This window comes from Scyliorhinus torazame, chromosome 16 (assembly GCF_047496885.1).
Source record: "Scyliorhinus torazame isolate Kashiwa2021f chromosome 16, sScyTor2.1, whole genome shotgun sequence".
Lineage (NCBI taxonomy): Eukaryota > Metazoa > Chordata > Chondrichthyes > Carcharhiniformes > Scyliorhinidae > Scyliorhinus > Scyliorhinus torazame.
Window position 1 is genome coordinate 67,664,313 of NC_092722.1, and position 15,502 is coordinate 67,679,814.

Here is a 15,502-nt window from a genome sequence, read left to right on the forward strand (position 1 = left end):
GTGAGAAAAGTAAAAGCATTACTAACTTCAGCGTAATTACTTTAAACACCCAGACCAGCCTTACATGGGACATCCCCACACCGCTGGCACCCAAGGGTCTCCCCACATCGCTGGCCCCCAGGAGACACCAGAATGCTGGTCCCAAGGGTCTCTCCACATCACTGGCCCCCAGGAGACCCCAGACTGCTGGCCCCAAGGGTCTCCCCACATCGCTGGCCCCCAGGAGACCCAGACTGCTGGCCCCAAGGGTCGCCCCACATCGCTGGCCCCCAGGAGACCCCAGACTGCTGGCCCCAAGGGTCTCCCCACATCGCTGGCCCCAAGGAGACCCATCTGCTGGCCCCAAGGGTCTCCCCACATCGCTGGCCCCCAGGAGATCCAGACTGCTGGCCCCAAGGGGATCCCCACATCGCTGGCCCCCAGGAGACCCCAGACTGCTGGCCCCAAGGGTCTCCCCACATCGCTGGCCCCAAGGAGACCCAGACTGCTGGCCCCAAGGGTCTCCCCACATCGCTGGCCCCCAGGAGATCCAGACTGCTGGCCCCAAGGGGATCCCCACACCGGCACAGGAACGAACGCTTTTTTGCTGCACAGAATTATTTTATAATTCAGACCCTGGAACCTACCAAATTATGGCTGATTTGCATTTTAACTTTGTTGAGTCGTTGCTTCCTGACCAATTCCTACACCACGTGGGAAAGTCAGGCCGATTCCTCTATCTGAGGCACCAGCCGTTTCAACTTGAGCTCAGGATTTCTGAGCTTTAAAGGCAGCTGGAGCCACTGAGGAGCATCAGTGAGGATGAGAGTTTCCTGGATGATGTGTTCCACAGATAGTGAGAGGCCAGGGTGGCCGGTGGATGGTTATCTGGAAGAGTGGGAAGAGGTGAGAAGTGCAGGAATCTTTGGGATGAGCACCACTCTCAAACCAGCACTCAACGTTGGAGATATTGGAGTGACTGCTGAGGTCAATATCCTGAAGGGTAGGTTCGCTAGTAAGGTTGGGCAGGGCCAAAGGTAAATTAGCAGAGGGGTGGCCACCAGTATATTTTTTTTAATTCATTTGACAGGATGTGAGCGTTACTGCTTGGGCCAGCCTGTCCCTAACTGCCCTCCATTTCAGAGGGTATTTGAGAGTCAACCACATTCTAGAATAGAAAAGAGGCATGTGGTTCATAAAGTTGGGTTGAGTGAGAATAAAGTAGTGAGAACATAAGAAATAGGAGCAGGAGTTGCCCACATGGCCCATCAAACCTGCTCCACCATTCAAGGGAGGGGAGAGTGGGGATGTGGGGATGATGTGGGGGTGGAGGGGGGGGGGATGGGGATGATGTGGGGGTGGAGGGGGGGTGGGGATGATGTGGGGGTGGAGGGGGGGGGGTGGTGTGGGGGTGGAGGGGGGGTGGGGATGATGTGGGGGTGGGGGGGTGGGGATGATGTACGGGTGGAGGGAGGGTTGATGTGGGGGTGGAGATGATGTGGGGGTGGAGGGGGGGATGATGTGGGAGTGGAGGGGGGGATGATGTGGGAGTGGAGGGGGGGTGGATCTGGGAGCCCCCGTCCGGTCTCTTCCCTCTCCCAGCAGTTGTGGGCAGCTCTCTCCTAGGGAGGCGGATTCAGAAAACGCACAGTGTTAGACAGTCAAACTAGCGCAGCAAGGGATGGGTAGCTGGTAGCCTTCGTGACCCTGGCCCCCGGCCATGCCCACCGGTATGGGCGCTGGCATGTGGTGCAGGGTAGGGGTTCGGTCGCCCTCTGGGTGGGGGGTGAAGGGGTGGGGTTACAGGTCTGGGGGGTCAGGGCTTAGTGCCAGGGGCACAGTGCTGCCGACTCACCCTAGCCGCCCTGAGGCGGTTGTGCAGTTTCTTATGGCACTGCTGGCCGTTCCTGGTGGGGTTGCCCCTGGAGATCACGACCTCTCCTTCCTGTGCCCAGGCCCAGTGGCGGGTGGTAACCTCCTTCCCACCCAGGGTGCAGAGTGGCCCGCTTCTCCTCCACTGTGTCCAGTACGGTCTCCAGTTGGTCGCTTTCTTGCAACCATCTTGTTGACTGAAATGAGTGTGTGTGGGGATGGGAGTGCTTATATGTGGCTGCAGCTTGTCAGCCTTTCGAGAGTCAATCCACAACCCTGGCGAATCAGGCATCGTTTTAATTTGAATCGCCCGTGTTCCACGTGCCACCGGTGCTAGCCCATTAACGGTCGGTGGATTGGTCAGGGAACGCCTGACAATTTTTCTATCCTAGAATGCAGCCGATTTAGTCCCTGCATCAACACTTAGGGCATGATTCTCCATCTCTATTACACCTTGCTCAAGTGAAACGAGGCCGGCGCATCGCGGGAAAGGCCAAAAACTAGATCTGCGCCAGGTGCCAAACAGTTTGCGATGCAACCGGCCCGCTCCCGTAGGTGAAATCGGGACTTACCCATAGCGTGGCAAGAAATCAATTATCACCACTTAAGCCCAATTTCCATACAATTAACGGGAGTCACCCGTATCTTACAGCCCCCTGTCATTCAGCGGCCTCCCCAGCAAATGCTCACACTAGCGCCGATAAGTAATCCTTTTGAAAAATGTGAACCTGGCAGACGGGCTCCTGTGCGGAGCTGAGGAGATGAGTAGCCAACTTTGCTCACAGGCAAAGAGCTCGAGGGTGCCCTTTCCTCGATCTCAGAATCCCAGCTTTGACGGTGTGTTTAGGCCCCACCCCCCCAGCTGACTGTGTGATCGTCACCAGCACACTGAGATTGCACAGAGTGCTGCAAGACATCAGTGAAGCCAGCGAGGTTCACACAGATTTACTCCCCTGATTCAGCACTCTGCAATTTTGAGAAAATTCCGCCCTCTGTGCATATCTATGTGTCTGTATGTGTGTGTGCATGTGCCACTATGTCACTGCACATTTCTCTGTGTGTCTGTGCATGTGTTTCTTCGTCTCTGTCCATGTCTCTGTGTCTCTCTGTGCCTTTGCCTCTCTGTGTCTGTGTTCATGTGCCTCTGCCTCTCTTCCTGTGCACGTTGCTCTCTGTCAATTTTTGTGTGTGCCCGTCTGCATGTCTCTATTTCTGTGTGGCCCTGTTTCTGTTGTTCAGTCTGCATGTGCAACTGTGTGTGTGCTTGTTTGTGTCGGTCTGTTTATCTGTCTGTGTAACGGGATCTGGCTGTGCGCCTGGGTCTGTTGGTCTGTGTGTAAGCAACTGTGTGTGTGTGTCTGTTATTGTGTGTCTGTGTATCTGTCTCTGTTTTTCTGTCTATGTTTTTGTCTTTCAGTCTTTATGTATTTATGTGCGTTTGTGTGTGTCTGCATGTGCAATTTGTGTGTGTCTGTGTGTGTGCATGAGTGTTTGTGTGTGTGCATCTATGTGTGTCTCTGTGTATTTGGGCCTGTCTATGTGTCTGGGTCTGTGGACTGCCTGTGAGCGATTTTGTGTGTTTGTGTCTGTGTGTGCGTGTGTCTGTGTGTGTGTGTGTCTGTGTGCTTGTGTGTCTGTGTGTGCGTGTGTCTGTGTATGCGTGTGTCTGTGTGCGTTTCTCTCTGTCTGCTTCTGTGTGCCTGTCTGTTGTGTATATATACATGTGTATGTGTCAATATGTCTGTCTGTATATGAATCTGTAGGAAAGCAGAGACCAACACAGTTTCCTTCACTTCTAGAAAGTTTGTCAGCATTCTCCTGAGTGTAGATATCTGGGGCGAAATTCTCCGTTATCGGCGGAAACTCCGCCGATCGGCGCAAAAAACGGCGCAAATCCCACTTGCGTCACGTCATAAAAATGGGCCGATAGTCTGCGGCCCGAAATGGGCTAGCAGCGACGTAACGGGATCCGCGCTTGCGCAGTGGTTCACGCCGTGCAGCGTCATACGCGCTGCACGGCGTGACGGCTCATAAGGCCGCGCAGCTCCCCCCCACCCGACCGGAACAGCCGACCGCAACACCCGACTTGATGGCTGGCCGTCGCTCAGCCCCGAGGTTCGAGTCACGCGATGTGGAGGCGCTCCTGGATGCGGTGGAGCAGAGGAGGGACGCCCTGTATCCCGGGCACGGCCGCAGAGTTGCCCCACGCCACAGCCGGCGTCTGTGGAGGGAGGTGGCAGAGGCCGTCACCGCTGTGGCCCTGACACCACGGACAGGCACCCAGTGCCACAAGAAGGTGAACGACCTCGTCAGAGCAGGCAGGGTGAGCCTCCCCCATATCCCCTCTCCCCCAAATCCCCCCCTCCGCCATATCCCCCCCTCCCCCATATCCCCCCCTCCCCCATATCCCCCATATCCCCCCTCCCCCATATCCCCCCCTCCCCCATATCCCCCCTCCCCCATATCCCCCATATCCCCCCTCCCCCATATCCCCCATATCCCCCCTCCCCCATATCCCCCATATCCCCCCTCCCCCATATCCCCCATATCCCCCCTCCCCCATATCCCCCATATCCCCCCTCCCCCATATCCCCCAATCCCCCCTCCCCCATATCCCCCATATCCCCCCTCCCCCATATCCCCCCCTCCCCCATATCCCCCCTCCCCCATATCCCCCATATCCCCCCTCCCCCATATCCCCCATATCCCCCCTCCCCCATATCCCCCCTCCCCCATATCCCCCATATCCCCCCTCCCCCATATCCCCCATATCCCCCCTCCCCCATATCCCCCATATCCCCCCTCCCCATATCCCCCATATCCCCCCTCCCCCATATCCCCCATATCCCCCCTCCCCCATATCCCCCATATCCCCCCTCCCCCATATCCCCCATATCCCCCCTCCCCCATATTCCCATATCCCCCCTCCCCCATATCCCCCCTCCCACATATCCCCCATATTCCCCCCTCCCCCATATCCCCCATATCCCCCCTCCCCCATATCCCCCATATCCCCCCTCCCCCATATCCCCCATATCCCCCCTCCCCCATATCCCCCATATCCCCCCTCCCCCATATCCCCCATATCCCCCCTCCCCCATATCCCCCATATCCCCCCTCCCCCATATCCCCCATATCCGCCCTCCCCCATATCCCCCATATCCCCCCTCCCCCATATCCCCCATATCCCCCCTCCCCCATATCCCCCATATTCCCCCCCTCCCCCATATCCCCCATATCCCCCCTCCCCCATATCCCCCATATCCCCCCTCCCCCATATCCCCCCTCCCCCATATCCCCCCTCCCCCATATCCCCCATATCCCCCCTCCCCCATATCCCCCCCTCCCCCATATCCCCCCTCCCCCATATCCCCCATATCCCCCCTCCCCCATATCCCCCATATCCCCCCTCCCCCATATCCCCCCTCCCCCATATCCCCCATATCCCCCCTCCCCCATATCCCCCATATCCCCCCTCCCCCATATCCCCCATATCCCCCCTCCCCCATATCCCCCATATCCCCCCTCCCCCATATTCCCATATCCCCCCTCCCCCATATCCCCCCTCCCCCATATCCCCCCTCCCCCATATCCCCCATATCCCCCCTCCCACATATCCCCCATATTCCCCCCTCCCCCATATCCCCCATATCCCCCCTCCCCCATATCCCCCATATCCCCCCTCCCCCATATCCCCCATATCCCCAAGTGAATCCAGCCCTAACCTTAACCTCTGCAATGCACGCGCAACCGATGGCGTGCATTCATATACCTGCCTAACACTGTTGCCTTTTACCCCTGCCACTACCCCCCCCCCCCCAGGAGAAGCGCGCACACAACAATAGGGAGCATGTGAGGACTGGAGGAGGGCCCGCTGATGAGAGGCCACTGACCGTACACGAGGAAAGGGCCCTGGAACTGGCTGGCGGACCTGACGACCGGGAGGTTGCTGATGCAGAGGTCGGGGCCCCACGAGCAAGTGAGCCACCAACAGCCCGTCCCCATATCCCCCCTCCCCTATATCCCCCTCTCCCGTATCACCTGATCACTGCCTGATGTCTAACCATGCATGCTTCATTGTGTATCGCAGGACCAAACGTCCAGGCACCCATCCCCGCAGATGCAGACCGCCCGCAGGATGCCCCTCCGAGACCACGGGAGACGGAGAGACCCGCACCCTCCAGCATGCGACGCCCGCAGGATGCCCCTCGGAGACCACGGGAGACGGAGAGACCCGCACCCTCCAGCATGCGACGCCCGCAGGATGCCCCTCGGAGACCACGGGAGACGGAGAGACCCGCACCCTCCAGCATGCGACGCCCGCAGGATGCCCCTCGGACACCACGGGAGACGGAGAGACCCGCACCCTCCAGCATGCGACGCCCGCAGGATGCCCCTCGGAGACCACGGGAGACGGAGAGACCCGCACCCTCCAGCATGCGACGCCCGCAGGATGCCCCTCGGACACCACGGGAGACGGAGAGACCCGCACCCTCCAGCATGCGACGCCCGCAGGATGCCCCTCGGAGACCACGGGAGACGGAGAGACCCGCACCCTCCAGCATGCGACGCCCGCAGGATGCCCCTCGGAGACCACGGGAGACGGAGAGACCCGCACCCTCCAGCATGCGACGCCCGCAGGATGCCCCTCGGAGACCACGGGAGACGGAGAGACCCGCACCCTCCAGCATGCGACGCCCGCAGGATGCCCCTCGGAGACCACGGGAGACGGAGAGACCTGGAGCAACAGGGAGACGACACCCCCGTCACGTGCGGGAGCGACCACCCAGCGATGAGGGGGGCAGCCACAGGCCCCCGTCACATCCGAGCCAGGACACCACTACCCAGGACACCACTATCCAGGACACCCCTACCCGGGACACCACTACCCAGGACACCCCTACCCGGGACAGCACTACCCGGGACAGCACTACCCAGGACACCCCTACCCGGGAAGACGAAATACCGGACAGTGACTCAGAGTGGATGGGTGGAGACGAACCCCCACCCCAAAGTGCCATGGACTCAGAGTGGGACGAAGAGCACGACACAACGCCACTGCTGTCACCAACACCCTCCACCATCGCAGAAACACTCACCACGGTTGGGCACTTTAGTGATGAGGCGTCTGGTACACTCACTGGTGCGCACAACACAGCCGTCCCGGTACAGCAGGTGGAGGTAGGAGCAGCAGAGGGACCGGGCGGTCGGAGGGCAGCCCAGGCCAAGCGAACATCTGCCGCCCAGATGGATCCCGGGTTCCTGCAGTTACCACACCCACACATAGATCCGATGCAACCACCGACACGGAGACGAGCGAATAGGGTGACGGGTGGCTTGCGGCGGCTGCGGTCGCAGGTGGAGGAGTCCACCCGCGTCCAGGAGCTGGGAGTGGTCCCGGTCATGCGTGCCACCCAGGCTGACACCGCACGGGTGGCGTCCGCGGTGGAGGCAATGGGTGCGACGGTGTCAGACATGGGGAATGGTTTGCGAGGCCTGGGGCCTTCCGTGCAGGCGGCGTCTGTGGCCCAGGAAATGGCTGCCCTCTCACAGGAGGCCATGAGCCAGTGTCAGCGCCAGATGGCAGAGGCGCTCAACGCCATAGCCCAGTCTCAGCAGGCCATGGCCCAGTCTCAGCAGGCGATAGCCCAGTCTCTGCAGGCCATGGCCCAGTCTCTGCAGGCCATGGCCCAGTCTCAGCAGGCCATCGCTGAGGGCATCGGCGCCAGTGGCCATGTGCGAGCTGGCGTCGCACTGTCGCAGACAGGGTTCGACAACCCCCTGGGCTCCATGGCTGCAAACCTGCAGACCCCTGTCGATACCAGCACGGGCCTCCAGGACTGGCAGCGCCAGATGTCGGGGGCGCGTCGGATGGCCAGTCCGTTCGCATCCCCCACCCATGTAGAGGCCTGGGGGCCATCGGGCACCCCGAGGGAGGAGGAGGTGGTGTGGTCCGTCCCGGCTCCCTCTGTAGGGGAGGTCCCGGTACACCGCGACACCTCGGACTCCCCCCCTTCCGTCCCAGGTGCATCGGGTGGGCAACGGGCAGGACAAGCTGGCAGCTCGCCATCCCAGTCGCCCGGGCCGCAGCCTGGCCCATCTAGGCCAGGACGCCCCAGGAAACGGCCGCCAAAGGGATCCAGTGTCAGAGGGCAGGAATCACAGGAGTCCACCTCCAGTTCTGCTGTACCGTCTGGGGAACCACGTAGACGTAGTCAAAGGGCCCGTAAGGCCAAACAATTAGACACTGAGTAAGTTGGCACGGGTGCAGGGCACAGATGAGTTTTAGGCGCTAGGGCACGTGCATGAACTCCTTTGGTTATTAAAGTCAATGTTACACCTACCGAAGCTGCCTTTGTGCTCTGTCCAAAGTGTGCGGGGGTGTCATGTACGTTGAGCGCAAGTGTGTGTGTGAGGGGTGGTCTTACCTCAGCCCCAGGTGAGTCTGCCCCCTTCCCCCTGGGCCGCCATCAACATCCCCCGGGCAGAGGACGGGACCGTGCGCTGCAGTGTCACAGCCGCATGCAGGGATGGTCCGGGTGGATGGTGGTACTGTGGCCATGGGTCAGACATAGTCCAACGATGTAGAGCCAGGAGCTCATCGGAGGCGGGCTGTCATCATTCTCCATGGCCTGCGATAGACACGCGTCCACCCGCAACTGGATGAGCCCGGCCCGTTGTGCCGCCGGTGGATCGGCAATTGGGAGTGGGGGGGTGGTGTGCATGCGGGTGGGGTGTGTGGGGTTGGGGAGGGGGGTGATGGTGCTGGGTGGATGGATGGGTGGGGGGTGTGGGTGGTCGGCTGTTGTCATGGTGTGCGGTCTGTGGCCATACTACCCGATTCCCACGCCCATCTAGTCAGTGAAGCGGGCGTCTATCAGTCTGTCCCGTGCCCGCTGGGCCAGCCGGTAACGGTGGACAGCCACCCGTCTGTGTCTACCCCGTCTGCCCTGACCATTGCCCCCATCCCCCTCATCTGGGGAGGACTGCGCCTCTTCCTGCTGCTCCTCCACTCCGCCCTCCTCTGCCTGCGGCACATCGCCCCTCTGCTGGGCTATGTTGTGCAGGACGCAGCACACCACAATGATGCGGCCGACCCTATCTGACCGATACTGGAGGGCGCCCCCAGAGAGGTCCAGGCACCTGAAACGCATCTTCAGCACGCCAAAGCACCTCTCGATCACTCCCCTTGTCGCTACATGGGCATCATTGTAGCGGTTCTCCGCCTCATTGCGTGGCCTCCGTATAGGCGTCATCAGCCACGATCGCAATGGGTAGCCCCTGTCGCCCAGCAACCAGCCCCTCAGCCGGGGATGGCGTCCCTCGTACATGCCGGGGATGGATGACCGCGACAACACGAATGAGTCGTGTACACTGCCTGGGTAACGGGCGCAGACGTGCAGGATCATCATGCGGTGGTCGCAGACCACCTGTACGTTCATCGAATAGGTCCCCTTCCTATTAGTGAACACGGCCCTGTTATCTGCAGGTGGCCGCACGGCGACGTGCATCCCATCGATCGCGCCCTGGACCATGGGGAACCCGGCAATGGCAGAGAAGCCCACGGCCCGGGCATCTTGGCTGGCCCGGTCCATGGGGAAGCGGATGTAGCGGTGCGCCATGGCATAAAGGGCATCTGTCACTGCCCGGATGCACCGATGCACCGATGTCTGCGATATGCCGGACAGGTCCCCACTCGGTGCCTGGAATGACCCCGTTGCATAAAAGTTCAGGGCCACCGTAACCTTGACGGACACGGGGAGAGGGTGTCCCCCGCCAGTGCCACGCGGTGACAGGTGTGCCAGCAGGTGGCAGATGTGTGCCACGGTTTCCCGGCTCATCCGGAGTCTCCTCCTGCATTCCCGGTCCGTGAGGTCCTGGTATGACTGCCGGGGCCGGTACACACGGGGCGCCCTCGGGTGCCTCCGTTGCCGTGGGGCCGCGACGTCCTCCTCCCCCTCCTCGTCCTGTCGGTCAGGTGTCCCTCCAGCCTGGGCGGCTGCCGCCTGCCCCTCTGCGGCAGCCTGCGCCGCCTCTCTGGCACGCTCCTCCTCCTCCTCCTCCTCATCCAGGGCAACATAGACATGAGCGGCTGCCACCACGGCGGCCAACATCGCTGGATGATCTGAAAACATGACGACCTGGTGGGGGGGAGGGGAACGACGACATGTCATCATTGCCCATATCCCCTCCTCCCCCCAGCCAGGTGGCATGGACCGCAAGGGTCCAACTGTTGGAGGCTGGCACCTGGCCAGGTGGACCAACTCATTTGCCCTCCCATCACCCACCCCGGCACGGACCCCCCCCGCCCCAACCTCCACCCCAGCACGGACCCCCCCCCCCCAACCTCCATCCCGGCACGGACCCCCTCCCCAACCTCCAACCTCCACCCCAGCACGGACCCCCTCCACAACCCCCAACCTCCACCCCGGCACGGAACCCCTCCACAACCCCCAACCTCCACCCCGGCACGGACCCCCTCCCCAACCTCCACCCCGGCACGGACCCCCTCCCCAACCTCCACCCCGGCACGGACCCCCCCCCCCCAACCTCCACCCCGGCACGGACCCCCTCCCCAACCCCCAACCTCCACCCCGGCACGGACCCCCCCCCCCCCAACCTCCATCCCGGCACGGACCCCCTCCCCAACCCCCAACCTCCACCCCAGCACGGACCCCCCCCCAACCTCCACCCCGGCACGGACCCCCTCCACAACCCCCAACCTCCACCCCGGCACGGACCCCCTCCCCAACCTCCACCCCGGCACGGACCCCCTCCCCAACCTCCACCCCGGCACGGACCCCCTCCCCAACCCCCAACCTCCACCCCAGCACGGACCCCCTCCACAACCCCCAACCTCCACCCCGGCACGGAACCCCTCCACAACCCCCAACCTCCACCCCGGCACGGACCCCCTCCCCAACCTCCACCCCGGCACGGACCCCCTCCCCAACCTCCACCCCGGCACGGACCCCCCCCCCCAACCTCCACCCCGGCACGGACCCCCTCCCCAACCCCCAACCTCCACCCCGGCACGGACCCCCTCCCCAACCTCCACCCCGGCACGGACCCCCCCCCCCAACCTCCACCCCGGCACGGACCCCCTCCCCAACCCCCAACCTCCACCCCAGCACGGACCCCCCCCCCAACCTCCACCCCGGCACGGACCCCCTCCACAACCCCCAACCTCCACCCCGGCACGGACCCCCTCCCCAACCTCCACCCCGGCACGGACCCCCCTCCACAACCCCCAACCTCCACCCCGGCACGGACCCCCTCCCCAACCTCCACCCCGGCACGGACCCCCTCCCCAACCTCCACCCCGGCACGGACCCCCTCCCCAACCCCCAACCTCCACCCCAGCACGGACCCCCTCCACAACCCCCAACCTCCACCCCGGCACGGAACCCCTCCACAACCCCCAACCTCCACCCCGGCACGGACCCCCTCCCCAACCTCCACCCCGGCACGGACCCCCTCCCCAACCTCCACCCCGGCACGGACCCCCCCCCCAACCTCCACCCCGGCACGGACCCCCTCCCCAACCCCCAACCTCCACCCCGGCACGGACCCCCTCCCCAACCTCCACCCCGGCACGGACCCCCCCCCCCAACCTCCACCCCGGCACGGACCCCCTCCCCAACCCCCAACCTCCACCCCGGCACGGACCCCCCCCCCCCAACCTCCATCCCGGCACGGACCCCCTCCCCAACCCCCAACCTCCACCCCAGCACGGACCCCCCCCCCAACCTCCACCCCGGCACGGACCCCCTCCACAACCCCCAACCTCCACCCCGGCACGGACCCCCTCCCCAACCTCCACCCCGGCACGGAACCCCTCCCCAACCCCCAACCTCCACCCCAGCACGGACCCCCCCCCAACCTCCACCCCGGCACGGACCCCCTCCACAACCTCCACCCCGGCACGGACCCCCCCCCCAACCTCCACCCCGGCACGGACCCCCTCCCCAACCCCCAACCTCCACCCCGGCACGGACCCCCTCCCGGCACTCCCCCGGAGCCCAGCCTACTCTAACCACCCCCCCCCCCCCCCCGCCGCACACACACACAAGCCGACACACACCTCTCCTCAGGCAATCAGTCTGCGGCCACGCCATTTCCTGCCCAGAGCCAACCCCCCAGGCCGTCACTCACCTCCTCGCTGGTCGGCGTGAGCCTGGAGCACCGGGTCACGCCGATGAAAAGGAGGTTTGATTGACGTCGACGTGAACGGTCATCACGTCGACGGGACTTCGGCCCATCCGGAAGGGAGAATATCGGCAGGCCGAAAATCGGCTGCCTTGCGCAGACCCGTGACATTCTCCGCGGCAGCGGCGCCATTAACGCCCCGCCGACTTTTCTCCCTTCGGAGACTTCGGCAACCGGCGGGGGCGGGATTCACGGCGGCCAACGGCCATTCTCCGACCCGGCGGGGGGTCGGAGAATGACGCCCCTGAATTTAAACACTCATTTACATTTGTAGATCCTTTTTGTAATTTTTTTGAACATTTGTTCTTGGGATGTGGCTGTCACTGGCTAGTCCAGCATTTGTTGCCCATCCCTGGAACTGAGTGGCCTTGCTAGGCCATTTCAGAGGAGGGGGAGGGGGGCAGTTAGGAGTCAATCGCATCGCTGTGAGGGTCTGGAGTCACAGGCAGGCCAGACCGGGTAAGGACGGCAGGTTTCCTTCCCAGGAGGACATTGGTGAACTCGGCGGGTTTTTCCGACAATCGACAATGGTTTCATGGTCATCATTAGACTTTTAATTCCAGATTTTGATTGAATTCAGATTTCACCATCTGTCGTGGTGGGATTCAACCCCAGGACCCCACAGCATTAACCTGGGTCGATGGAGTGCTACTCTAATGATAATACCACTATGCCACTGCCTCCCCAAAATCTTAATGGGGCATATCGAGCTATAAATCATATATTTATTAATCGGATTGTTGTATGTATTTGAGTTAAATAAGTATGTTTCTTAATAAATTTAGAGTACCCACTTATTTTTTTTCCAATTAAGCAGCAATGTAGCGTGGCTAATTACCTAACCTGCACATCTTTGAGTTGTGGAGGTGAGACCCACGCAGACACGGGGAGAATATGCAAACTCCATACAGACAATGACCCGGGACCAGGGCCTCAGTGCTGCAGGCAGCAGTGCTAACCACTGCGCCACCATGCGCCCACTAGTTAAATAAGTATGTGTATGTTTGTGTGTGTGTGTATGGGTGTGTGTGTCTGTGTGGCTGTGTTTGGGTGCGGATGTATCTCTGTGTGTGTGAAGTTGGTGTCTGTGTGTGTGTCTGTCTGCCTGTGTGTCAGTGTGTGTGTTTGTGTGTGGGTGGTGTGTGTAGGGGTGGTGTGGGGATGTATATCTGTGTGTGTGTCTGTGTTTGTGTCTGGGTGTCTGTGTGGGGTGTATATGTGTATGTGTGTCTGTGTGTATCATTCTTTTGTTGATGGTGGATGTCACAAATTGATTACTAGGTGATGAAGGGAAGAACTGACAAGTTTTTGTTCATAGAGGCACAGATTACACATCTCCAGCCCAATGGCCACAGTTACAGGGGACTCCCAGTTAATGGCCTTCACCTGAATACAATTAACAGCGGGAATATCTCATCGCGTTTAGCTGGCATCATCTGGTAAAGCAGGTCATCGTTTCAGGAGAAGGAACAGAGTGAGGAACCTTTATTGGCATTTGTGTAGCTGCAGCCTGATTTGGGGTTTGAAGCAAGGGTCATCTAATTGAATAAAAGCAAATTACTGCGGATGCTGGAATCTGAAACAAAAGAGAAAATGCTGGAAAATCTCAGCAGATCTGGCAGCATCTATAGGGAGAGAAAAGAGCTAACGTTTCGAGTCCAATGACTCTTTGTCAAAGCTTTGACAAAGAGTCATTGGACTTGAAACGTTAGCTCTTTTCTCTCCCTACAGATGCTGCCAGACCGGCTGAGATTTTCCAGCATTTTCTCTTTCGTCATCTAATTGAATATGTTCCAACATGATCGTCACATTAAATTGCGCAATTGTTAATTGTGTCTGTGATTCTTACCCTTTCTGTTACAGTGGGAGGAAGTCAGTGGATACGATGAGACTATGAACACGATAAGGACATACCAGGTCTGCAATGTGTTTGAAGCCAGTCAGAACAATTGGCTGCGCACCAAGTACATCAAGCGGAAAGGGGCTCAGCGCATCCATGTGGAGATGAAGTTTTCTGTGCGGGATTGCAGCAGTATTCCCAATGTCCCTGGCTCTTGTAAGGAGACCTTTAACCTCTACTATTATGAATCTAATACAGATTCAGCAACAAAGATAACTCCATACTGGATGGAGAATCCCTGGATGAAAGTTGACACGATTGCAGCTGATGAGAGCTTTTCCCAGGTGGACCTGGGAGGGAGAGTGATGAAAATAAACACGGAAGTCCGTAGTTTTGGGCCGGTGTCAAAGAATGGCTTTTACCTGGGGTTTCAGGATTACGGCGGATGCATGTCTCTGATTGCGGTCAGAGTCTTGTACCGAATGTGTCCACGAGTGATCAAGAATGGGGCAATTTTCCAGAAGACTCTTTCTGGAGCAGAGAGCACATCACTGGTGGTGGCCCGAGGGAGCTGTATTTCCAATGCAGAGGAGGTGGATGTACCCATCAAACTGTATTGTAATGGAGACGGAGAGTGGATGGTCCCCATTGGGCGCTGTATGTGTAAAGCTGGCTATGAACCTGTGGAGAATGGGACGGTATGCCAAGGTAAGGACATCACCTGTTCACACATTGATCCAGCAGTGAGGCGCCATGGTCATCACATAGGATGATCAAGGTGATCTTGGCTGTAATTTCTCTTCACCACTCAAATGAGGAGCGATTGAGGACTCTGGGTTGGAGTTTAGAAGGATGAAGAGGGGATATCATTGAAACTTACAGAATACTAAGAGGCCGAGATAGTGGATAGGATGTTTCCACGAGTAGGAAAAACTAGAACCTGAGGGCACACCCTCAGACTGAAGGGATGATCCTTTAAAACAGAGATGAGGTGGAATTTCTTCAGCCAGAGGGTGGTGAATCTGTGGAACTCTTTGCCGCAGATGGCTGTGGAGGCCAAATCACCGAGTGTCTTTAAGACAGAGATAGATAGGTTCTTGATTAGTAAGGGGATCATGGGTTATGGGGAGAAGGCAGAAGAATGGGGATGAGAAACATATCAGCCGTGATTGAATGGAGGAGCAGACTCGATGGGCCGAGTGGCCTAATGCTGCTCCTATGTCTTGTGATCTTATGGTTTAATTTTAAATGTTTGCAGATTCACCTCCTCGAGGAATGAGGGTGTAACTTAAATTGGAAACAAAAAGGACAAAATTCAAAAAAGTCAGCATGAAACCATTTCATAATCTTAACCAAAACAGGCCAGCCCAGAGAGACAATAATATTTCTGTTATTTGCTGCAGAGTTTGACATTTCAGAATACATTTTGCTGACTTTTTTCCAGTACAATTTTCAATAATTGTTGCTTCTTTCCTGAATTTATTTCCACCCACGTCCCGGTCTTTATTTCCAGATTTTCTGCTTTTTCATGAAGATTGTTCTGTAAACTTTTGGCACTCGCAGGCTGAGCGATGTTGACCGGTTTTTGAAGTGTTTTGAAAT

At 59.4% G+C, this 15,502-nt stretch overlaps 1 protein-coding gene across 2 annotated transcripts in view; it reads left to right on the forward strand.

The window, feature by feature from the left end:
- The window catches only part of LOC140392858 (ephrin type-B receptor 2), a 1,067,684-nt gene that overhangs the window by 572,614 nt on the left and 479,568 nt on the right, over positions 1-15,502 (forward strand). For both annotated transcript variants that reach the window (XM_072478598.1, XM_072478599.1), the window contains exon 3: positions 13,924-14,608. In XM_072478598.1, the coding sequence (XP_072334699.1) occupies positions 13,924-14,608 (685 nt within the window). The remainder of the gene's footprint in view (positions 1-13,923; positions 14,609-15,502) is intronic.